The sequence below is a fragment of the Lolium rigidum genome, chromosome 1 (assembly GCF_022539505.1).
Source record: "Lolium rigidum isolate FL_2022 chromosome 1, APGP_CSIRO_Lrig_0.1, whole genome shotgun sequence".
NCBI lineage: Eukaryota > Viridiplantae > Streptophyta > Magnoliopsida > Poales > Poaceae > Lolium > Lolium rigidum.
In genome coordinates, this window is record NC_061508.1 from 32,662,981 (window position 1) to 32,688,906 (window position 25,926).

The window sequence follows — 25,926 nt, forward strand, 5'->3', positions numbered from 1 at the left end:
TATGTCAGCTAACAAGCTAGAAGAGGTTGAGGAAGTCGAGAAGGATATCAAGCAGATGTTGGACGCCGGGTGCCTCAGGCCGTACAGGTACACTGACTTGGTTTCCAATGTTGTACTTACGAAGAAAAAGGATGGCCGATGGCGCGTCGCTATAGATGTCCGGAACCTCAACGGCACTACTCTACCGGATGAATAGTCAGATCGACAACCACAAGGAAGCCGATTCCAGCGATCGGCTAAAATTATTCCCACTATGGGGATTCAGTGTTGTGCTGTTTATCATGGTGAGGTGTGAGATAATCTTGAATTGGCTACAAAGCCGACATCTTCAATCCGATGAAGGATTCGGCTTGGGGGGCATACACACAGAAGAGGGTTAAGGCCACGGAGTTTGTACCCAAAGGGGCCGATTCATGAGATCGATCGGCTAATAATAAAAAAAAATGCAAATTTCGACGCAAGAGACACAAGCTGTCACCCACAATCAAAGGTGCGAGTTCAGTACAACATTCGGTAGCTTACACCGAGAAATTCTTCTGAAGAAATTCATCAAGAGCGTGAAGGGCGCCAGCGCGGATACGATCCACTTCGGCAATCTCAGCCTCGTCGTCTTCGTCTTTGCCTGTCACCAACTGGCTGCCCAGAGCGCGAATCTCCGCCAGATCAGTTTTCAGATCGGCTGTGAGGCCTTGCGCTTCCTCTCGAGAACGGGCAATGAAGGTCTCCTTCTCTTGGATGAGCTGTTTGGTCATCCTCACCTTCTCTTCAAAGCTCTCCAGTTCCTTGCGCAGGGTTTCGAGTTCAGCATTATGGGCAGAAGTATCAGTCTTGGCGTCTAGAGCAGTCTTTTTCTCGTTAAGCCGCTGACATTTCTCTGCAATATCGGCTCTCAATGGGAGCTGAGCGCGACGAAGGGTAATTCTTTGGCGAGCCGATTGTACCCCTGACTCGAAAGCCGACAGGGTCGCAGCTGGCCAAAGCTTCACCTTCAGTGTCATAGGGAGATGAGACTGGATTTCATCAAGGATACCCTTGATTGCCTCGGGATTCTCAACCAAGATCTCAACTGAGGAAGAGAGCAAAGCCTTGAGGCGCTGAAGGGGACCGTGGACCCTGTCAAAGTTTGGCTCTTCACTTGCTCTGGATGCAGCTGGCTCGATGGATGCCGGATCGAACGTTAGTAAGCTCGAAGGATCACATCCCTGACAGACAGACAAGAACGACGTGAGTATGCAACACATGGAAGGGTAAAGCCAAGGGAGTGGAGCATACCTCTCCTAGAGAAGGGGGAGCAGCCGATGTAGGGACAATCGGCTGGACCGTGGGCGTGGCCAGGTTAGCAACTGGGCCGGCCACGCTCGTCGAAGCGGCCAGACCTAGCGTGGCCGAGGGCATCGGGACCTCCTCATCGTCCCCGCTAGATATCTCATTAATCTGCAAAAGGAATAGTGAGCCGATCCAAGTAACATCAAGACAACAGGGGATATGAATTGATGAAGTGGTTGCATTCGAAACCTCTTGACTAGAGGAGGGAGTTTGCGAGTCTCTGCGAGCCTTTTTGATGCATCGACGCTTCACACGGGACCTTGCTTGGATTGGAGCTTGAGGGGCAACAGGCTCGGGAGTCGATCCTTTCCCAGAAACTGACGCTGGCGAGTCTGTATGACTCTGCGTGGTGGATCTCTCAGAATTACCTGGGTTCGAGTCCCTTTGACTAGAATGTGCCTCCTCGCTGGAGTTTTCTTTGGTGGAAGTCTGAAAAAGGAAGTGGATGCATGTCGGAAAAAGACTGGGAAGACAGATATCAGTCAGGGCTCGGGTCAACTTACATGCAAATGTTCCTGGATAGGAGCTTTGCGCTTCAGGGTCTTCCTGGCAGCTACTTTCCTCACCGCCTTCCTCGCTTGGGTTGAAGCTCGGGGGCAACGAGGCCCCGAAGATGCTTTACTCTTGGGAGCCGATTTTGGTGAAATCGGCTGGCCTTGCATTATGACCTTCTTCAGGGCCGGCGAGTTCTGACAGAAGAGAACTACCGGAGCTGGCGGAAGGAATGTGAAGGGAGAGCCGTCGATTTGCGTGGGCTCTGGGCCGTCTTGTTCCTGCCAAGAAATAAAACCAGGTTTTTAGACAATTCTCACGGGCAATTGCAAGAAATTTGCCATATTCAGCATCGAGTTGCCTCAGCAACGGTCCTAGAGCTCTTCTGAAGGTATGGGTCTTCCACATGGACCACCAGGTATCAAATCCATCGGTAGTGGTGGTGAAACAAAGATTGTGGGGAATTGGAATGGCCAGAGCGTCAAAGAAGGTGTAGCACCTTTGGCCAGTAAGGATGTCAGGCAGTTCAGCTCTGCTCGCGGTCAGGTGATGAAGAAAGAGGTGTGGAGGCACTTGCCCAAGACCGAGCTGGCGAGCCACTACCACTGGTTGGTAAGACTCGTAACCAGGCTTGATGATCCGGTTAGAGGTACTCATGCCGACTGGGAGGAAGCAAGGACGGATCATGATGGAGTACAAGTGCCGGGTGCCAGCGTCATCGGCAAAGCTGTCTAATCGGAAGGAGACTGGATTCTCGAAGTTCTCCGATTCAGTGTAGGGGAAGAACAGGGGGTCCTCTGAGCCTTGGTAGAAAATTTTGAACCACCCTGCGGCTTCCTTAGGGATCAGCCTGCTGCCTGGGAGGCTATACAAAGCTTGACCATAGCTGGTGCACCGTATCTCCTTCCCATGGACATCTGGAAAGGTACAGGTAGCCAAAGATGGAAAATCTGGGATCTGGTTCTGGAAGTACAGCTGAGCCCATAGTTGAATGAACCACCAGGGGCCTCCTGTCTTAACTGTCCGTTGAGAGAACAGTTTAACCGATGTCAGTTGAAGAGATCGATAGACCTCTCCAAGGAACAGCTTACCAAGTCCGAGTTGAGTGCCTTTGGCAAGTTCATAGGCTAGGGAAAGGTAATTCTTGGTTGGAGCGAGTGAAGGACCACAGAATATGAAGTGCTCCAACCAGAAGTTCAAGAAGGCCGTGTGTTCCCTTTCAGTTACAGGGCCTTTGGTTTTCATATAACGCCTGAGGTAGGCGCCCCAACTTGTACACTCTGTTTTAGAAGAGAGGGTGAAGGGGACTTTTGGCAGCTTAAAGGCAGAGGGGCTGGGGGATGCAATGTCGAGACCTGTGATCATGGCTACATCCAGCAGAGTTGGCGTCATGGGGCCATGACCAAACATGAAACAGTTCAGTGCGTCGGACCAAAAGTAGCCGATGGTCTTCAGAATGTTCTCATTCTTTTCAAGAGGAGACAATGATAGTGACAATGCATCGGCTATCCCTGTCGTTTCCCAGGTGGCATAATGGGTTTTGGACACTCTAGTGTACCATGTCACCCAACCTTCAGGAGGATTAGGCCAGGCTCGTAGGCAGTCGGCCCAGGAGGTCAGATCCAAATTTTGATTCACGAAGGGGATCCTGTTCGCCTCACAGGAGATTAAGTGGGCAGGACTCTCGGAAGAACGAGGGCCAAGACACATGGAATTTGGGAAAGAAGGATGCGGCAGCAGGATATCGGAGACCTAAAATTAATAACGGAATAGAACATTAATTCGGGTGTTCCTCTGTTCGATCCTGAGATTAATCCTAACGCCAAAGAAGCAGTGGAGTATTACCTTCAGACCCGAGACCATGGCGTTGGTGTTGGACGATTCCGCCATTTGATGCGTCGCGGAGGTGGGGCGGCGCTGTCGAGATCTGGAGCTCGTGGAGATGCTCGGGCGGCGGATTTTGGGGATCTGGGTTTGCTTTCTCAGACGGAGGCTACAAGTTACCGTTGGGAGGGACAACGAGGTTTGCCCTTGCTCGTTTTATGGTAGAGGCCGATGCGACACCATCGGCCCTTTTTTGGAGGTTGTTTGACTTTGGGCTGTCGGCCAAGTTAATTAGAAGCCGATAGCTTAAAAAAGAAGAGCCGATTATTCGGGAGTTGCTAGAACTGTCAATTCGTGCAGAGAGGTTGAAAAGGCAAGACGTCATCATGAAGAAAACTGCGACGGTTCTGCTCTGCCACGACACGACCCCTCGAGGAAAAAACAGATGGTTTTGATATTATCATTACCAAAACCAGGGGGGCATGTGTTACCACCCGATTTTGGCCAAATCAGGAGGTGGGCCGTAAGTGAAGATGGGCTTGAAGGACGCACACGTGGAGCATCTTTGAAGCGGCCTTGCGCGAGGAGTTTGGGCTTAACTGCCTATGTATCTGTAATATATTAGATCGTGTTGTCTTTAGATTAAAGAGATAGAGCCTGGCCCGTGCACGGTTAGGTGCACGCCCCAATTAGAAAGTCCCTTGGACTATAAATATGTATCTAGGGTTATCGGAAAAGGAGGACAATCATCGTTCAACCAACACAAATCAGGCGCATCGCCACCCCTTTCTTCGAGGGTTTCTCCGGGTAAGCACCATGCTGCCTAGATCGCATCTAGCGATCTAGGCGGTACACGTTTATTCGTTAACCTTGTACTGCTCGTGCTGAAGCCTTGTTGATGGCGAGCAGTACTATTTATCCTTAGGTGTTTAGGGGCTTGCATCGATGCTTTCACGTGCATATCTGCGTGGCGATGCCGTCCCTTGACACCTAGCTGCCCTTACGTCTATCCAGACGTAAGGGCAGCATCCTGCTTTTTCGTTACTTAGTAGATCCGATCCGTTATAGTTGCTCCTTGCTCCGCAAGGATTAGTTTAATATCTGCATAGTTAGGCCTTACGATGGGGTCGGAGGATCCGGTGGTGCGTTAGATGCTGTTCACCGTCCCTGCGAGGGATGTTCCGGGAATCGACGTCATGTTGGTTTTTAGGACTCTCGTAGGGGTGGTTTGCATCGTCTTTCGTAGCTGCTAGGCCCGATCACACGTAGGACGTTCCGGTTATGCGGTGAAAACCCTAAACTGTCGTGGATCGTTTTAGCTTTGTCCTGATCAAGCAGGATCCCCATGCCATTGTGAATCCAACGTGAAACATGGGGCGATCGGCTCCTTGAGCCGATCCACAGGGAAACCTGAGAGCCGATAGGGCTCGTATTTAATGTGCACGTGTCTACCATGCAGGAACAATCGAAGCACTAACACCTTCCTGACCGGGTCTAGGTCAGGTGGCACGCCCTAGCAACCGCCAGGACGTTGGCCAGAAGATTTGCGGGACGACGCGAGGTGCCAGGGATCCACTAAGCGGCCCTGGGAGCTTCCCGGCTCTTCGTGTTGCTCAGCCATTGCCTGTCGGTGGGTTTTGGAGGGTAACAATGTCATCATCATCTGAGCATTCATACACACTTACACAAAGAATAGGGGCAAAACGAGGCAAAAACGAGACAAAACTGGGTGGCCGGTCTCTGGCCCGGTTGGACCGGCCCCTGGGCCGGATCAGCCGGCGCCAGGTCCGGTCGACCGAGCGCCCGACCGGCCGCGCGGCATGTTCTGTTTTGAAGGAGGATACCCCTTGGGGGCTTCTTCCTCATTATCCCCCAATCTCCAAACCTCCATGGCCGCCGCCTCCACCAGCTCCACCACGTCCTAGGTCCTTCCCCCCACTAGTTTCTCTCCAAACTACACCCAACCATAGATCGGGATCCCTCAAGCATCTTCACCAAAGGATTTGGTTCCTCTCAAGATATTTTAGGAGATCTTGGGGATTTGGTCCTCAAGCCCTCTTCACGTGTTCCTCCTGCTCACTTGGGCAAAGGGGACAATGTCTTCGGGAAGTTGGAGCGGTGAGGATCGTGGCACTACCGCCAAGAGAGGAAGGCTTGCAACGGCTCCACCACGCCGTGGTAGTGGCCGTGCATCTCAGTCCACTGGTGGCAGCTCAGCTAGGGGACGCTCCAAGACATCTGCCAATAAGAGGAAAGATAAAAATGTAGCACAATACGGTGATGAGGAATTTCCACAGTTCCATGTTGGTAATGTCCATGTTGGTGCATGGCGAAGACTCAGAGAGTCCAACCCCTATCGCTTTGAGGAACCTACTTACACAGAGGGAGATAAGTTTTTCTGGACCAAGACACAGCAAGTCATGTGGGACGACTACTATAACTCCCAAGAGCACATGAAGACAGGCACCATTGTTATGCCCAAGGCCATCAAGGATGTCATTGGAATGTATGAAGCCACCAAGTTTCGCTTTGTGGTTGAGACCTTGAGGCGGATGGGGTTGTATGATCTTATGTGTTTGACACCTACTGATGGGTGCTACTGTCCGATCTTGGTGAGACAGTTTCATTGCACAGTCTTTTTCCATGATGATGCAGCTCGGACTATGACTTGGATGACTGGCAAACAGAAATACACTTGCAACTATCTTGATCTCTGTGAAGCCTTGGGGTTTGGTGGAGGCCGTGCTCGTGGTTTCAAGATATATTCTCAGCAGACGTTCACCAGAGGGGACATTGCCTTTTGCTATCCTCCGGACCCCGCACCTGGACCTCCCAGCATCTCTGGCATGTACTACTCCTACCTTATACTTGCCAAGCTGTTCCGTGAGAGTCTCATCAGCAAGATCGGCGATACAAGTGAATGCCGTGCATACCATCTGAACTTGATGTACTACTGCCATCCTGAGCACCAGAAACTTATTGACGGTTGTGATCTCATCTACTGTGAGCTACGACGCTGTGTTCGTGAACGGTTGACTCCAAATCTTGCCCAGTACGTTCAGCTGCTAGGAATGCACCTGTTCCTCCTCATGGCCCTGAGTTGGAACCTGTCCATGCACCAAACTGGGAGATGCCTCTCCTTTCTGATGAGATGTTCCAGAACTTTGATCCTTCTTTGTACACCTTTGGTGGTCCACCTCCTAGGCCTGCTCGTGCACCTCATGCTGCTGCTGATGATGAAGAGGATGAAGGTGATGAGGATGACGATGGCGACGATGATGATGGAGAGGATGACGATGAGGATGGTGATGGCAGCTCTCCATCCGCGGGCCGCGAGTTCTATTGATGGGAACGCTAGCATCTCTCCTCTTTTCTTCGCCTTTTTGGTCTTCCGATGCCAAAGGGGGAGAAGAGAGTAGAGTCTAGGACCACGGGGTTCTTTGGGGTTCTTTGATTGCCACAAGCCATGGGTGTTGCTTTATTTGATTCTTATATGGCTTGTGCTTGTTTGCTTTGATTTCTCAAGAACCATTTGGATTTGCTACTTCGAATAATTTGTATGGACGAATATTATGTGTGCTACTCTATGTTAGGATGTTTTATGTATGCTATGCTTATATATCTTGATATGCACATCTCCATACCATACTTGTTTCCTAAAGATATTGGGGGAGCTTCTCATGATCCACTAGTGTTGCACTTTGCATTCAAACGCAAATTCTCCAAGTGCACACTTTTTGGGGGAGCCGTCTCAATATCTTATATGGAATCAAGGTTTAAAGCTTATCATAATATTTATATGTGACTCTAGCTCGGTTTGTCATCGTATACCAAAAAGGGGGAGATTGTAAGGGTATTTTACCCTTATCCATTATTTTGGTAACTATGACACCGTGCTAGAGTATTTGGACTAATACATGTCTACAAGATAATTCACAGGTATTAGCCAAAGAGGTATAATGGTGTATCGATGGAACAAGAAGGCAACGGGAGACCCCCCCCAATTCGATGAAGAATCAGCAAGATTTTCCAGAGACTGGCCGGTCCCAGATCCGGTCGGACCGGCCCTGGCGCCGGACCACCCGGTCACCAACCGGACCAAGCACCGGTGCCATCCGGGCAAGATCCAGTAAAGAGGGGCGAGCTCCCCGGTCAGCGTCCGGTCGCCAGCCCGGTTTTGGACCGGCTGCCCCGGTCCATGGCCCGGTCGGACCGGGCACCAGACCGGGCGTGCCGGTCGGCAACCGGCCTTTGCGCCTGTGCCATCCGGGCACTATCCAGTAAGGAATGGCGCCTGTCCGGTCAAGACCCGGTCCCAGCTCTGGTTGGAAACCGGCCGGCCCGGTCAGTGGACCGGCCTGTCCGGCGCCAGATCCGGTCGACCGGGCTCCTCGAGGAATCTGCTGATGTGGCAAGTGACCAACGGCCATATTTCGAAGAACACTATAAATAGGTCTTCTCCTACCTCTGAACAGTTAGGCACTACACTACAAGCTGTTCTTGAGCTCCTCCTCTCATACTCCATTGTTAGAAACACCAAAAGCCTCAGATCTCCCTCCTCCTCCACCCAAACTCAAATCCCTCCGGGGAAACGATAGAGGAGGACCCGATATACCGTTCTACCAAGCCAAATCTCATTCCCCCTTGTATTCATCAAGAAGCTTGCTTCCTAGGGTTCCTTGGAAACCCTAGGTGGGCAAGAGGAGTCCGGAAGCATCCGGGCCGTGGATCTGCTCCGGGCAAGATTGTGAAGGTTTGGAGGCTACCTCAAAGTCTACCACAAGTGAGAGAGCTATTCCTTCGTGGGATAGGCTCCGGAGAATAGGGTGAGCCTTCGTGGCGCGGGGAATCCTTTGTGGGACCTCCACTCCTCCAAACGTGACGTACCTTGTTGCAAAGTAAGGGAACACGGGAATACATCCTCGTCTCCGCGTGCTATCGGTTATCTCTAACCGAACTCCTTACTTGTGATTTAATCGCCTGTGAGAGCCTTCGTGCTCGAGTTAGTTGTATCCTCATATAGGTTGCTTCACCTAGTTTGCATTAGGCTCACCTTTATATTCCGCAAAGCCTAATATTGCAAAGAAAGAATTAAATTCTGTAGAAACCTATTCACTCCCCCCCTCTAGGTTTACCATCTCTATACTTTCATCACTACATGTTGTAGTACGCTAATCGTTGACATAACAATTGTGAAGTACCAATCCATAAATATTATATATCTTAGAATGGGACAACAGAAACATAGTTGGTCATTTATTTACTCTCTTAATATTACAAGCCATATATGCAAATCATAGTTGAGCCCCTCATGGATCCATAGAGGATAACTCGGTACTACTAGCTTAACTCTACCTACTTTGCGAACAAGCGGTGCCAGAAGACTAAGCACCATGACTACTCGAGCAACATTATTCTATAGAGTTCGATGATGTCCGACTACTACTTAAATGTGATGTCTACGCTTCTACCTCCTTGTTGAGCGCTTCAATGTCGTAGCTTGTCACGTAGTCCACCCCCTCGAAGCCTCCAGACAGATCTGGCTCCTCGTAGCATACGCCCTTAGTGGCCCCAGCTCCTTCGTTGGTCTCCTCCAAGTTGTTCAGGCAGTCTAAGCAGAGGATTCAAAAAAGGATGAGTTCGAGCGTACCGAGCAAGTTCATTATAGAAAATGGATGTTTAATGCACTAAGTACAGCCATGGACCAGAAAGTCATTGGCAATACAAGTTTTGATGAACATTTCTTCAAAAGGTTGCTTGTATTCTGAATAAAACATGTCCGGCAGCCTTCACAGGGTGTCTAGAACTTCATGAAGTTCCTTTTCAGCTGCGTTCGCAGTCCCAAACCCGAAACAGGGAGTGACAAGCCACAATTTGATACACTCTGCAGAGGTGTGTTACTGTACCCATAAAAGAACTTAGCCTTGTTACACAACCGGGCGAACTTTCCCGTCCATACTTCTTTTAGTATGGGGCTCGGTCTAAGGTCCTAGCCAATCATTGCATTCCTCCGCGACCCCGCACACCCACCCGTATTGTAGTTCTGACCTTGGATCCTCACCGGTCTATTCCAACCTCGATTATATACCCTCGCCGGGCCACATATCCCCTAGATATGTTCCGACCTCGGTACCTTTGTCGGTCTTCTACAACCCATTAGAGACCACATTACCCTGGGGACTTTAGGCCCCCCACCACTTCGGTTGTTCCCAGCAGAACACAACTGCTATGGTAAAGTGCTACTATTTTAGACTAGTCACAATGCATAGTATCTGTTGGAGATATGCCCAAGAGGCAATAATAAATTGGTTATTATATATCTTTGTGTTTATGATAAATGTTTATATACCATGCTATAATTGTATTAACTGAAACATTGATACATGTGTGTTATGTAAACAACAAGAAGTCCCTAGTAAGCCTCTTGTATAACTAGCTTGTTGATTAATAGATGATCATTGTTTCATGATCATGATCATGAACATTGGATGTTATTAATAACAAGTTTATGTCATTATGTGAATGATGTAATGGACACACCCAATTAAGCGTAGCATAAGATCACGTCATTAAGTTCATTTGCTATAAGCTTTCGATACATAGTTACCTAGTCCTTTCGACCATGAGATCATGTAAATCACTTATGCCGGAAGGGTACTTTGATTACATCAAACGCCACTGCGTAAATGGGTGGTTATAAAGGTGGGATTGGGTATCTGGAAAGTATGAGTTGAGGCATATGGATCAACAGTGGGATTTGTCCATCCCGATGACGGATAGATATACTCTGGGCCCTCTCGCTGGAATGTCGTCTAATTAGCTTGCAAGCATATGAATGGTTCATAAGAGACCACATACCACGGTACGAGTAAAGAGTACTTGTCAGAGACGAGGTTGAACAAGGTATCGTGATACCGATGATCAAACCTCGGACAAGTAAAATATCGCGTGACAAAGGGAATCGGTATCGTATGTAAATGGTTTAATCGATCACTAAGTCATCGTTGAATATGTGGGAGCCATTATGGATCTCCAGATCCCACTATTGGTTATTGGTCGGAGAGAAGTCTCAACCATGTCTGCATAGTTCGCGAACCGTAGGGTGACACACTTAAGGTTTGATGTCGTTTGAGTAGATATGGAATATGGAATGGAGTTCGAAGTTTTGTTCGGAGTCTCGGATGAGATCCAGGACATCACGAGGAGTTCCGGAATGGTCCAGAGAATAAGATTCGTATATAAGAAGTCATTTTATAAGTTTGAAAATGATCTGGTGCATTTATGGAAGGTTCTAGAAAAGTCCAGAAGAAAAGCACTATGGAAGGTGGAGTCCCGGAGGGACTCCACAAGCTTGGCCGGCCAACCCTAAGGGGAGGAGTCCCAGGTGGACTCCACCTGAGGTGGCCGGCCACCCCACCTCAAGGAAAGGTGGGAGTCCCACCTTGAGTAGGACTCCCCCCTTTAGTAGGTTTCCCACTTTTGGGAGGTTTTGTTGTTGGGGTCTTATTCGAAGACTTGGACTACAACTCTTGGGGATTTCCACCTATATAATGAGGAGCCAAGGGGAGGGGCCGGCCACACCAAGCCCTCCTAGGCCGCAACCCCCAAGTGGCCGGCCCTCTCCCCAAACCCTAGCGCCCCTCCTCCACATATCTCTCCCGCAGCGCATAGGCGAAGCCCTGCCGGAGATTTCCACAACCACCGCCACCACGCCGTCGTGCTGCCGGGATTCCGAGGAGGATCTACTAATTCCGCTTCCCGCTGGAACGGGGAGGAGGACGTCGTCTTCATCAACACCGAACGTGTGACCGAGTACGGAGGTGCTGCCCGATTGTGGCACCGTCAAGATCTTCTACGCGCTTTTGCAAGCGGCAAGTGATCGACTACATCCACCCCGAGATCTAATCTCGTTAAGCTTTGCGAATCTTCGAGGGTTAGTCTCTTCATCTCCTCGTTGTTACCGTCTACTAGATTAGATCTTGGCTTGTGTTTCGTTCTTGCGGTAGAAATTTTTTTGTTTTCTATGCTACGAATCCCATCAGTATCATATAGAAGTATCATGCGTATGATACTACTACTTCCTCCATCCTCAAATAAGTGGACATCTAGCTCTAAACTTTGTCCACAAAAGATTGTACCCCTATCTTTCCAATGCACTTTAATTGCTTCTCTCTCATCGCACGGAAATCAAACCCAATAATATTAAGCTTATTTTTTACATGCACTTAACTTATTGGAGGTGAAAGAATTAAAGAGGGGAGATGCATGTTTCCAATGTATTTCTACTCTACTTCATAATTTATTTTGAAAAACCCGCATGTACACTTATTTGTGGATGGAGGGAGTACATGTTACTATCTTCACAATGCATGTTATCATATACTAGTATCATAGTCTTCTTATATTAATTGATTTGTAGAATCTCAATGCAAATATATGTACAAGATTTACTTCACATTAAATTTTGCTAGTAGTATGTGCTATGATATGGTATCTACCTATGATTCTAGTATCCCCTCTCTCATCTTTAATTGCACTGCCACATGAGCATTTTGCATAAGTACATGAAATGCATGATACTATCTATGATACTTCTATTGTGGGTTATCTTAGTGTTAAATTGTTGCTGCATTTGTCTTGAAAGTTAGTCAAATTCTATATTCCTTGACTTAGCACAAATCTAAACATACCCATATTTTCGAATGGGGGGCGGGTTCATGCATATGGACTGAAATTGAGTGTGCTACATTGCAGAATGAACAGTTAACTAGAACTGTGCGACAACGACCGAGAGATAATAATGTTTGACAAAGAGCAATTACACGATCGAAACAAACAATCGCATACCCATCGGCCGAGACGATGTGCATCATCCAGTGCCTTAATAAATGCTGGCCGGAACCGGGGCGTTGCAAGTCCGCAACGAAGTGGATAAAGACTGAAAATTGGCTGGTCCAGCTCGTGCCTTGCGCCCGCTGAAAAAGACCAACACCCGTCCGGCCCACACCGGTTCACGTGTCCGCTGCCCCACCAGAGTCCAGAGCCACCAGCCAAAAATCAACTTCTTTTCTGCACCCCCCCCTTTGGTGTGGCGAAATTATGCAATATTTTTTTGCTTAAAAGATATACTGTGGCATATAACACAAGACTCAGAAGACTGTGAAGCAAATAATAATTTCTAAACCGATCAGATTCATTCTTGAAAAAAAAAAATATCGGATTCAACATTATAAAGTATAGTCATATAAAATTTATATTCAAATTCTTGTGTAAAAGTGTGCCATTGGCTACTTGCACATTTCTAAATATTATTATTTTCTAAAATATTTAACTACACATCATTGTTAATTAGTACTCCCGGTCTCTTTTAATTGATTCGGATTTAGTACAATATTGTACTAAATTTGATTCAATTAAAAAGGACCGGAGTGAGTAAGACTTTTCCCACAATTAGAACCATAAGCTCCCTCACCAAGAAAATCGTGAGTTCATAAAGTATTTCTTTGAGAAGAACATGGATCTATGTTTTTGTTATGTACTTTCAGTTCTATGTTAGATTTTTGTGCCGAATGTCTCGCTTTAATTTTGAAGGATCCAAGTCTCTGGATTCGCCGAGCCGATACCTTAGGTGGTCCTTGTCATCTTACACCAAGAGGCTTTTTGATGGTGATAACAAGAACACTAGAAGAAGCATATGTAAAGAAAGAAAGACATACATCACATATATGGGCCTTTACAGTTCCTAGATAATTTCATGGCACCATGTTTGATTTCCCGGAACATTGGAGATGCTTTTTCACCTGATTCTTCGAAGGATTGGCATCCAAGCCAACTTGTTATGATACTATGTTGATGCCCCCTCTCTAAGAGCGGGTGCTTAGTAAGATCTCCGACTTTGCTAGACCTAGACTTAATCGGGGGTTTTAGATATGTTGTGGCTGGAGTGGAGAAAAAAATTCCCCTCGCTTTGTTGAGCGACGAAAACTCGACCATTGCACCATGTTTCTCTTGGCGAACCAATAAAGAACTTGCTTTGTGTTGATTTTTTTCTCTGCTACAAAATCAACAGCCCGTTAGATTCATCTAATCTAAAAGAGATTCCTCTGTCTATTTCTGGAGAAAAAAATAATGGTAGTAGCAAGGACGAAATGTGGAGAACTTGTCTGCAAATCTAGACAAACCCAGGGGTCCATCCACAACAGCTCCCTCCGTCCTTAACCAGAATCGCCGGTAACCAATCCGGCGCCGCTACCGCGCCCAGGCTTTCCTCGCCACCACCCTTGTCTCTTCCCACTCCCCGAGCACACCACACACCGCCGGGCACGCCAGCATCATGGCCTCTTCCACCACGGCCGCGGCGCTCGCCTGCCTCCTCCCCGCCTCGCAGGCCTCGCGGCTCCCCAAGGCGGCATCCTTCGCGCCCCTACCGGCTCACTCCGCGGCATGGAGAAGGGCGGCGGTCTCCGTCGCGGCGCCGCGGAGGCGCAGGTCGGCGCCCGGCGTCGCCTACGCCACCGCAGCCACGGAGAAGAGCATCTACGACTTCACCGTGAAGGTGACCCGTTCTCGCCTCCATAGTTGTGAATGCAGTGGCGGAGCGTGAAGCCATACCAAGGATGGGCCAGCTCAATGTAGACTGGGCCGACTAAGATTAGTGGGCCGAATTTATACCAAATCCTAAGGTAATACAGGGAGAGAAGGATGGGCCATGGCCAGGTATGGCCTACACTACGCTCCGCCCCTGTGTGAATGGCCCCTTTTCGGTGGTATCGTACTCGATTGCGTGTGAAGTGTGACCGTGCGCGATCGATGGGTGAAATTGCAAGCCCTCGTTCAGTGGAAGGGCTAGGTGAGATTTGTGTGAATTTGGGTGGTTGTCTGCGGCAGCATTAGGTGTTTGATGGTATGTCGTTGAGGTAGGTGGGCGGTGTTGTAACCATCTGCTGTACTCAATACAGAGTATTTGAAATGCTTTGTGGCATTTTTGGGCGTGCTTGGAATTGGCCGAATCAGGCCAGTTTATTTGGGAACCTATATTTTAGTTCATAGCATTCCAAGGTTTGCCACTGAGGGTAACATTAACATTTCAAATTGCAGTGGGTACGATGATGCGTTCAGTATTCATAGAATTTGGTAGTTGATGTTGTGTTGTTCAAATGTTGAGGTAGATTCTTGTGGCAGACTCCAACTATTATAAAAATGTCTCATGGTGCCAATGGAAACGCTTGAAATTAGCCAAATAAGGTTAACATATAGCAGAACCTGTTAATTTGCAACTTAAGTGTTACAGAATTAGCTATCTACAAAAGTTATACATAATCGGCCTTTTTCTTATCAGATACACGCTTATGATAGAAATAACTTCTGCATCTTAATTAAGCTTAAGGAGGAAAATTCTGAAATCACCACGAATATGGGGTTCTATTTCTTTCTACCGATGTCCTAATTTTCAACGTGAGCTAGTATCAGATTTCAATTTTTGTCTACACTCTAGTCAATGTTTGAAAGGCTATATACTGCGTTGGGAGTATGTGCTAGTACATTTAGATAAACGTACTGGCGTCGATGTGTGCCGTGTGACATGTGATTCATTTGCAGAATCAGGACAATTTTAGTTCGAATTGGCCGAATCAGGACAATTTATTTGGAAACTTATATTTTAGTTCGAAGCATTTCAAGGTTTGTCACTGAGGGTAACATTAACATTTCAAACTGCAGTGGGTACAGTGATGCGTTCAGTATTCATGGAATTTGGTAGTCGATGTTGTGTTGTTCAAATGTTGAGGTAGGTTGTTGTAGCAAACTGCAAATATTGTAAAATATGTTTCATGGTGCCGATGGAAACCCTTGAAATTAGCCAAATAAGGTTTATATAGTACAAGAACACATTTGCAACTTAAGTGTTACAGAATTAGCTATCTACAGAAGTTATACATAATCAGCCTTTTCCTTATCAGATACATGCTTATGATAGAAATAACTTCTGCATCTTAATTAAGCTTAAGGAGGACAATTCTGAAATCACCACGAATATGGGTTCTCTTTCGTAATACTGATGTCCTAATTTTCAACATGAGGTAGCTAGTATCAGATTTCAATTTTTGTCTACACTTCAGTAAAATGTTTGAAAGGCTATACTGCATTGGGAGCATGTGCTAGTACATTTACATAAACGTACTGGCGTGGGAGTGTGCCGTGTGGTTCATTTGCAGACTTATATTATTCAAGCAGATTCGTGGTCCAAGTAAAATGAAAAGAGAGAACAGAGCAATTCTCCAGAGTTCGATTGTTTTAGAAGTAAAATTAAACATTTAAGGCTGGTGCATCAGTCGATGAAGAGGCCCAGGGAAAACTTCCTTTTTGAAAGAAAGTTATATATATTCATGAAATTTGTTGTGGCCCACTTCTTAATTATATAAACATTTAAGGCTGGTGCATCAGTCGATGAAGAGGCCCAGGGAAAACTTCCTTTTTGAAAGAAAGTTATATATATTCATGAAATTTGTTGTGGCCCACTTCTTAATTTTACTTTGCAAATTTTTGGCTACTTACTAGCATGATGCTTTTATTTTCCTAGGGCTTTCCCATAACTGCAATACTATGGCATTTTATGTTCAATTATTTCATATACGATTCATGATTTATCCAGCATACTTCCCTAAGGGGATTAGACTTGTCTATTTTGGGCTTTTGTGTCTGAGAAAATATCTCTCTGTTTCTCAGGATATTGATGGAAAAGGTATTGCTCTTAGCAAGTTCAAGGGAAAGGCACTGTTGATTGTTAATGTTGCTTCACAGTGGTAATTTTCTTCATATGTTTTTGTATCTTTTGCCTAATCCCCAGTATAGTAAGTTATGCATTATTGTGCATTGAACCTCGCCTTGTTCTGTGAAATCCAGCGGGCTTACAACAGCAAATTACACCGAACTATCTCATCTTTACGAGAAGTACAAGGCTCAAGGTAATCTTCATTTGCAGTTTAGCCTTTGTGTTCATTGGACTAGACACTGCTGATTTATCGGTTCTGTAAATCAAGCACTGTGAATTATGTTGAGTTGTTTACCCTTTCATTAGTATGTGTAATCATAGTAGTGTTATCAGAATTTACATCAAATGACGCACAATTTAGGTCTGCTTTACAGGTGTTCGTTTATACATGTTCAAGGAACTGCTCAGTCATTTCTGACCTTTTTTTTTATTGCAGGAGTAACCTCTTGTCATTTTGCTATTACTCTTGCTCTAGAAAATCAGCCTAGTGCGTACGTATGCAAATTCGTAAACCCTTTATAACTTGTTGAGCAAATTAATATATTTAATAACCTTTCGCGATAAGTTAACCTGCCCAGGGAATATCCTGTGCTGGTCCCATTATTCTGAAACCATATAGTCGAAATCAAAATATTTTTCTCCGACAATGGCTACTTTTTTTCCTGAGAGAACAAATATCCCACATTAATAATAAAGTATGGTTGCACATGCTTAGATATAGAGAAGAGATTTTTTTGGTGTATTCTGCTTGAGTATTCGACCAACCTTTTTCAAAGATTTTGTCCAACATGGTGTCATGCGCTCGTATGAGCATCCATGGATGAGATTGAAGAGAATCTGTAGGAGTTTATGGGAAAAGTTCGAAGCGACGTGCCTAAACACTAGGGAATCGTTAGTGCAGGGAATGCATAGGAACATATATCAGGAACATCTTGTTCACTTAACGGCACTCAGCAATATGCAAGTTGAAACATCAAAGATATCTCTTGCATCCATGCCATTTAGCCTATTTAGTAGAACACATCTTTCGATGTGATTCAGTTTAGATGCTCTTTTCCCCTATTTCCTTGAGATCACATCCTCCATTTGTTGTGATTAAATATTGAAATAATATTCAGTTATATCATCTGAATAACCTCTACGATTTTGAGAAAAAAATACAAAATTACGCTTCAGATCAGATGAGTAAAGTATCCAAAGAGCTTTGCCAATAACTACTGCAGAACAATTGCATTCCCTTATCTATTTTTTTTGCTAGCATTGGTATGAAAATGGTTTTCACGAACCTAGCAGGCTTGATATCATCATACTTTTTAAATTGCAGGGTTTGAGATTCTGGCATTCCCATGCAATCAATTTGGTTTTCAAGAACCTGGATCAAATCCACAGATAAAACAGTTTGCGTGTACAAGGTTCAAAGCTGAATTTCCTATTTTTGATAAGGTGGTAACTCCAGCCTAAGAAGCAATGCTTTGTGTTCATTATTTCCTGCCATTTGCCAAAATTAATTGGATGCGCATACAATGGCAGGTTGATGTCAATGGACCTAACACAGCCCCTATTTATAAGTTTCTCAAGTCAAGTGCTGGAGGATTTTTGGGTGATCTAGTGAAGTGGAACTTTGAGAAGTTCTTAGTGGACAAAAACGGCAAAGTTGTGGAGAGGTATCCACCAACAACTTCACCATTCCAAATTGAGGTTTGTGAAGCTTCTCTGTCACTTTATGGAACTCTTGCTACTCTTCACTTGATTTGCAAAGTTGAGTTCCCGAAAGAAACACTCTCCTTTGTTCTCCTTTATCTAATGACTCTAAAAAACAGTGGACACTAACTCAACCTATCAGCATCTAGTGTGATCTTCCAATTTTTCACTAACTATAGTTAACTTGGTTCTATGTTTCTAGGACTCCAGAACATATGTTGACATGCGTTTCTAAAAGGATACCAAATATATGCCCATTTATTCATAAAACACACAGTCTCCAGTCCCTTGCAGGCTCGGATCTTGGGGTGTGGGCATTGACCTAAAAGTCAGCCTTGTGGTCCTAGAACACTGTTGGGGTCCTTGGGGAGCCTTAGATCTACTTGAGTCCTCCAAAGGGCACATGCTCCAAGTTGTAACAATCAGTCACAGTTTACGGCATGACCGAAATTTGTCTAATCTTAGGTGCTGGAATCATGTCAAGTTCATGATGATAGTTGCTCAGAATGGTCTACGGGGCATCTGCAAGCAGCATAGGCTTGGCAAGTGTGTCATTCTGTCGTGGGATTATGTGATTCGGAACTTTAGGCGAAGCTGAAGATAACGAGTCGTAAACTAAAGCCCAAATTAGTCAATAATATACTTAGGCCTGTTAATTTGAACTAGATATCGATGCCCACCCAAAAAATACATCAATTTCAAACAGGCCCTTATGTGCTCTGCTCTTTTCCAGTATTACAAAGTACAAATTGCAGGAGTGGATGGGTTATATGACCTTTGTTGTATTTCATTTTATCACTAGAGATTGGAATGGCATAGTCGACCAGTCAAAATTCCATTTAACTTCATATCCAATTGACCCACGATTTTTTGCTTCTGGTCCATTTTGTTACTATGTTTTCCTTCATTATATGGTTTGCTAAATACACTCAATACCTTTGAAATCTCTCAATTTAAGAGCAACATCTTTCTTATCTTCATAGAGTGGTACATTCATTAATCTTCTCTTAGCTATGTAATGTTGTGAACTACATCTGTCATATTCCCCGCATGTTATTCTTTTGAACCATCTGTTGATGTTCCCCGCAGCTCACAGCCTTTCTGGCATGTATTTCTTGCAGAAGGACATCCAGAAGCTCATTGCGGCATAAGTACTTTAGAGTCTAACTTCAGTTAAGATGTCCTGTATATATTTGTTTTTTTCTGAGAACTGAAGTTTTGCTTGTGATTACAACTCCTCTGTGATAAAATGGTTCCTGTCTCTGCAAAATATTCACTGATATGTTTAGACATTTCTGAACTTTGGTACTCATCATTGGGTTGGAAGCACAAGCAAAAATTAAGACGCTTAAATACTTCTGACGGCCTCTTGGCAATGACCTGGAAGGAGCGAAATTGGCACACGACACACTTACCTACACATGCCTATTTTTGTGTCAGTTTTCAAAAACAATACACACATGCCTACGCAGGACATGGTTTTGTAAGGAGTGAACAGAAGCGCATAACACCCCTTCCTCAGTTTTAGTTTACTGTTGCTGGGCTTTGTTGTGCTGTTCTTACTTTATAATCTGCTGTAGAGAAACAGCAACAGAAGTGGCAAGAGCAGGCCAAACACTAAAATAGGCGAAATTGGTGAGGCAACATCGTACCAAACGCAACCTGTAGGCTTTGTTTACTTAGTGTATTTGCGGGGGGTTGAAGGGGATTATTTCGAATCCCGGAAAAATCCTCACTTGTCTGTTTACTTCTTCGGGTTTAAACGAAATATTCCCAGAGATATCCCATCCCCACTTTTTTTTTTGTCTAAATTAGAAACTTTTATAACCGAAAAGGGTTTGTCTATGTTTCAGTCATTTTTCTGTTTCGATAAATCCAGAAAAGTGTAATTGTATCGAGTTGTGGGAAAAGTCCAATTGAGTGAGGGCAGGAGTGTGTAAATCTTAAAAATGCAAGTTGCCCTTTTCACTAAACAGCCACGCTTTTTAGAAAAGTGTCATCTAAATTACATTTACACTTCTTTAAATGGATCGAGACTTCATAAAATCTCAGTCAGCTCAAACTTAGCAAAACTCTACAAACAACTCAAACAATACACAGACTAGCTAGATCAACAGAGATCAAAACGTGTAAGCGCCGCACATCTATATCCTGATTTCGCAACCATTTGTCAGAAAGACGAATCCGTGGTAGAGCATGACCCATCGCTGACGGTCATCACCACCGACGGCGCCGCGCAGCCACGCTTGGCGAGGTCCTCCCCGATGAGGGTGATCTCGTGGCACACCTCCACCATGGTCGGCCGCGCCGGCGGCGAGTGCTGCGTGCATGCGAGCCCGAGGTCGATCAGTTCGGCTACGATGTCGTCCGCCCCCACCGTCTCGTCAACCTGCACCACCGGCGATCCCCTGCCGGTCAGCCATGACCGCGCGACCACGGCGGCGAAATTGTGTGGGTGGTGCCGCCTGACCCAGTCGTGCAGCGTCAGCCCCTCTTGGAAAAGCACGTCAGTCGGCCGCTTCCCTGTGATCAGCTCCAGGATCATCACGCCGAAGCTGTACACGTCGCCTTCTGTCGAAGGCTGTCCTCCTAATCCGTACTCTGAAACAAAGCAAGAACACATGGAAAAATTTGTAAGAGAAGAACGTACCATGCATTTGCACAATTGCACTGACCAATCTGACAGTAGGTTACCTGGCGCAATGTAGCCGACGGAACCTTGTAACAATCCGGTAATGGAGTTGCACGGATCGGCAGAGCCCGTGATGTCGAGGCCGTCGTCGCCGACGTCCTTGACCAGCCGCGCGATGCCGAAATCAGCCACGACGGCCGTCATGTCGTCGTCGAGGAGGACGTTGCTGGGCTTGAGGTCGCAGTGCACGACGCGGACGGGCGCGTAGTGGTGGAGGTAGGCGAGCCCTTCGGCGACGTTGCCGGCGATGGCGAGCAGACGTGCGAGGTCCATGCCGCGGCCGGCGCTGCCGTCGCGAGGGTAGAGACGGTTCTCGAGGCTGCCGTTGGGCATCAGCGGGAGCACGAGCGCGTGGAAGTCCGGCTGGCTGCACGTGGTGACCACGCGCACCAGGTTCCGGTGCCGCGTCCGCCGCAGCACATCACACTCCCGCTTGAAGCTCCGGGAGACCTCGCCACCGCCTGTCTTCGGGTCGAGCACCTTGACGGCGACCCGCGTGCCGTCGCGGAGCGTCCCCTCGTACACGCGCCCGAACCGTCCTGCCCCGATGAGGCTCGATTGCTGGAAGCCGCCCGTCGCGTCGGAGAGCTCCCGGTGCGAGATTCTCGGGTGATCTCCCCTCTCCGTCCACTCGTCGCCACCGTACGAGAGTAGCGTCGATTGCCGCCCGTCTCGTCCGACGTTCGCAGTTCTCGCCACGGCCCGGCACGCGGCGAGTCCAAAGATAGCCACGGCGAAGCTCGCAACCGTGACGACCACGGGCACCACCACCCGGCGGTTATGGAGCACTCTTCGCTGCACGCCGCCGCACCGAGGCAAGCCAGGCACCATCGACGACATCCCCACGCACAGTCCGGCATCACCCAGGAACGCGTCCGCCGGGAACCCCGGGAAGGCCCCGCCGCTGGGCACCTCGCCGGAAAAGCCGTTGTAGGAAAAATTAACACGCCGCAGGGACGCCGCTGTCTCCAAAGACAGAGGCAGATGCCCCGTGAGGCCATTACAGGATACGTCGAGGACCTCCAGGAACGGTAGCGACCCAACGGTCTCCGGTAAGCTGCCTCCCAGCGCGTTGCGCGAGACGTCGAGGTACTCGAGCGCGATGCAGGTACCGAGCTGCGGTGGGATCACGCCGGAGAGCCTGTTCGACGACAGATTGAGCACCTGGAGCATTGTCATCTTGCTGATGGTCGCCGGGATTGGGCCTTCCAGCTGGTTGCTGGAGAGGTTCAGGTAGAGCAAGCCACTCAGCCCGGACAAGTCGGCGGGGATCTCACCTCCCAACATGTTGTGGGAGAGATCGAGATTTTGGAGGTTCGCACACCGCGCGATGCTCGGAGGAATGGCGCCGGCGAGGTCGTTGTGATGGAGCGCGAGCACGCGCAGCTGCGTGAGATCGGACAGCGTGCCCGGGATCGCGCCGCCGAGCCGGTTCTGCGACAAATCAACGAGTCCGAGCCGCGTGACATTGCCAAGCGACGGCGGGATCTCGCCGGAGAGCAGATTGTTGGAGAGGTACAGCCGCTCGAGCCGCCGCATGCCGGCGATGCCCGGAGGGATTGAGCCGTTGATGAGGTTGTGGGAGAGGTTGAGGGCGGTTAGGTTGGCTAGGTCGGAGAGGTTCGCCGGGATCTGCCCGAAAATGTTGTTGAATTCCAGATGGAGTTGCGTGAGTGCCGGGGAGAGCCGGCCAACGACCGGCGGAATCGTGCCGGCGAGGTCGTTCCCGGCTACACCGAGCTCCTTCAGGCCGGTGCAGTTTGTAAGCGAGGCGAAGAACGGCTCGAGGTCCGTGTTGTTCTGGGAACTCTTGAAGTAGTTGAACGACAGGTACAGAAGCTCAAGGCTTTTCATGCCGCCGAACATTTCGGACGACGGCAGCTCGCCGGCGAGGAAGTTCGACTCCAAGAGAAGCCACCGGAGCTTCGTCGAGTTGGAGAGCGAGCGGGGGATGCCGCCGACAAGGTTGTTGGACCACAGGACAAGGAAGTTCAGGTCGGGGAGGGGGCAATCTGCTCGGATGGGTATCTCGCCGTCCAGAGAATTGGAGGAGAGGTCGATGTACTGCAAGGCGGAGAGGTTACAGAAGATGGCCGCCGGGATGTGACCTGAGAGATTATTCTCACCGAGGTTGAGATATACCAGGTTCCGGGTATGTGTGAGCTCCACCGGAATCGGGCCCTGAAATTGGTTGGCGCCCAGGCTCAGCTGCTTTAGTCCGGAGAGTTTCCCGAGCTCCGGCGGCACCGCCCCGCCAAAGCCGTTACCCGAGAGATCAAGAAAGTTGAGGCTCGAGAGGTTGCCGAGCTCCGGCGGGACCGTGCCGGCGAGCATGTTCGACGACACGTCCAGCGAATTGAGGCGGGAGAGGTTGCCGAGCTCCAGCGGGATCCTGCCGGCGAAGAAGTTGCCCGAGAGGTTGAGTATCCTGAGGTGCGAGAGGTTACCGAGCGCGGGAGAGACCTCGCCGGAGAGCTTTTGTTTTCTCAGTACCAACTTCACGACATGCCGTGCCACCATGTCGCAAGCGACACCGGTCCAGTTGCACACGTCCGACGAGGCACCCCAGCCGGCGAGAGCTCCATTAGGATCGCCGGAAACGCCGGCTTTGAAGGCTAAAAGCGTGGAGCGGTCGTCCTCTTCCGATGCGCCTCCAGCGCCGTGGAGAAAAGGGAAGAAGATGAAAAATGCAAAGGCGAGGACACTGGCTGGCGTGGCCGCCATGAAATGGCGCGGGTGGTACTGCTGGGGGGTAGATAGAGCTGGAGCTCAAGCTCACATCGGAGCTAGGCAAAATGGGTTGGTGATAGCTACGTTTGCTGCACAGCGTGGGGTTTTAAAGGACGGAGGGAGAAGATGAGAAGAAGAAGCATCGATCGATCGCCGGCGCCCTGCCTAACTGCCGTCGCGCGGCGGCCGTTACACACCTTCGCGCCAAGGTTTTGACTCCATGTAGGTGCACCGTGGCGTGCCTTCATTCGCTCAGAGCCTGAATGCATGTACGTCTGGCTAACGAGTGGGGCCTGGTGGTGTGGAACTGTGGATGCATGGATACGATCTCACGGGAAATCTAACTGGGGATGGGTCTTTTTTCGTGGGAGCGTCTAACCATCATCTAGATAAAAATGCAATTCGCTCCGAGTCAGATTTTAGTAGTACTCATTCATCTCTCCGGTCTCCCGTTTCGATGATAGGCACCACACAGGAAATCAGAAAAAAGAGAGGAAAACAAACAAATCTCTAGCAAGATAAAAATAGATCAACATCCATGATGGACACGAATGAGGAGACATCCACATCCTTCGGTGGGTGTACGGGGACATCCCTAGGCCAGTCATGTTAATTGTCATATGCACCTCCAGCATATTTCAAAAAATGGCTATGAGCTGAAACTGAAGAAAGGGATGCTATTATGTCACCAGCCCTACTATACTGCTGCCACCTCTCGGTTTATGTGACTCTTTCAGTTTTTTTTTTAGATAACTGGCAGCATTGCCCGACTTTAAATTAATAAAACCATACGATAACAAGGTTATGATTACACACTGCTGGGCATTACAGCTTAGCCGCACCGAAGTTCACGAGATAGCACGAATAACAAACGCAAACAGTTCTTGGCAAAAATAGAACGGTGGATTCCCGCACGCCCGGACTCATCCCAAGGCACAGCCTACTTCATCACACGTCTGGCTAACGAGTGGGGCCTGGTGGTGTGGAACTGTGGATGCATGGATACGATCTCACGGGAAATCTAACTGGGGATGGGTCTTTTTTCGTGGGAGTGTCTAATTAACCATCATCTAGATGAAAATGCAATTCGCTCCGAGTCAGATTTTAGTAGTATTCATTCATCTCTCCGGTCTCCCGTTTCGATGACGGGCACCACACAGGAAATCAGAAAAAAGGAAATCAGAAAAAAGAGAGGAAAACAAAGAAATCTCTAGCAAGAAAAAAATAGATCAACATCCATGATGGACACGAATGAGGAGACATCCACATCTTTCGGTATACGGGGACATTCCTAGACCAGTCATGTTGCACCTCCAGCATATTTCAAAAAATGGCTATGAGCTGAAACTGAAGAAAGGGATGCTATTATGTCATCAGCCCTACTATACTGCTGCCACCTCTCGGTTTTATGTGACTCTTTCAGTTTAAGAATGATTCAAAAAAAAAAACCTACAATGCTTGGTGGAACACTGATAAAAATTCACCAAGTTTATGTTTCTGTAGCTATGTTTGTCACATGATCATGGTAAGACTGTATAGAGAAAAGAACCTAGGAAGAAGGCAACTGATAAAACAACAACTATTCTGGTTTTTGTCTGAACTGAGCAACTGAAGCAGATGTAGTAACATGGCATGCAGGTGTGTTCATATTTCATAGAGTAGGAGCAGAGGACAGATACCAGGGGTAGAATTTCCTAAGATCTCTAGCTTGCCTTATCACGGCCTAGTACCAAGTTAGGAAATGCATGTCCAACTTATACAATTTATGCGAGGAAAGATATTCAGAAAAAAGTTAGCTAAGGGAAGTCCTGATATCCCATTACTGAAAATATATGATACATAAGGCTAAAGTGGATCAAACAGAGCAAACGAAAATAAGAAACCACGGACTGTACCGAAGAGATAACACAAGAACTAAAAGACTGATAGAAAGATTCACATACCTAACTTGTGGTGAAAAAACATTCATCTGAGTGGCGGTGCAGTAGTGAGAAACCACCATGTGTGCTTGTGTCCGAGGCCGTCAATGTCCTCCTTAAAGAGTGCACACATGGACTCACAGGCGGAGCCGATGGTGTAGCAGATACCTGCTTAGTAAAAGTATTATCCTCTTGTTTTAGAAACCCAACAAGCAAATAAAGCTTCTAAGAACGTGCAACCCAAGAGCACATAAATGAAGTAGTGTAACTTGAAATTGAATATTGAGCTAAAAATGTCAAATAAAACTGAGCTAATCAATGATAGACTGGTGTAAAAATAGGTGAATCTACATAAGCATTGTTATAAAAGCGATAAGCAAATAACGAAGAACGATAAAGGTAAACGCAGCGGAGACACAAGATTTAACGTGGAAAACCCCTTCCAACACAGAAGGGGAAAAAACCACGGACGC

The 25,926-nt window shown here is 47.5% G+C and overlaps 2 protein-coding genes across 2 annotated transcripts; one reads left to right on the plus strand and one right to left on the minus strand.

Moving 5' to 3' along the window:
- The first annotated feature begins 13,960 nt into the window (after positions 1-13,960).
- On the plus strand, positions 13,961-19,382 carry LOC124685170 (phospholipid hydroperoxide glutathione peroxidase 1, chloroplastic-like). Its single transcript, XM_047219499.1, has 6 exons — positions 13,961-14,197; positions 16,366-16,442; positions 16,543-16,604; positions 17,736-17,854; positions 17,942-18,109; positions 19,234-19,382. Exons 1-6 carry the CDS (start codon positions 13,976-13,978, stop codon positions 19,261-19,263), a joined length of 678 nt encoding a protein of 225 aa, XP_047075455.1. The 5' UTR covers positions 13,961-13,975; the 3' UTR covers positions 19,264-19,382.
- Positions 19,383-20,282: 900 nt separating this feature from the next.
- Positions 20,283-23,528, minus strand: LOC124706461 (putative leucine-rich repeat receptor-like serine/threonine-protein kinase At2g24130). The gene is made up of 2 exons (XM_047238129.1): positions 20,807-23,528; positions 20,283-20,713 (listed from the first exon to the last, which is right to left on the minus strand). The coding sequence occupies exons 1-2, from the start codon at positions 23,526-23,528 to the stop codon at positions 20,283-20,285; spliced, it is 3,153 nt and encodes a 1,050-aa protein (XP_047094085.1).
- Positions 23,529-25,926: the final 2,398 nt, after the last annotated feature.

Coding starts and splice junctions, on each gene's coding strand:
- LOC124706461 (XM_047238129.1), bottom strand. CDS start 23,528: ATGGCGGCCACGCCAGCCAGTGTCCTCGCCTTTGCATTTTTCATCTTC. Junction 20,714..20,806: donor CGTCGGCTACATTGCGCCAG/GTAACCTACTGT, acceptor GCTTTGTTTCAG/AGTACGGATTAGGAGGACAG.
- LOC124685170 (XM_047219499.1), top strand. CDS start 13,976: ATGGCCTCTTCCACCACGGCCGCGGCGCTCGCCTGCCTCCTCCCCGCC. Junction 14,198..16,365: donor TCTACGACTTCACCGTGAAG/GTGACCCGTTCT, acceptor TCTGTTTCTCAG/GATATTGATGGAAAAGGTAT. Junction 18,110..19,233: donor CTTCACCATTCCAAATTGAG/GTTTGTGAAGCT, acceptor TATTTCTTGCAG/AAGGACATCCAGAAGCTCAT.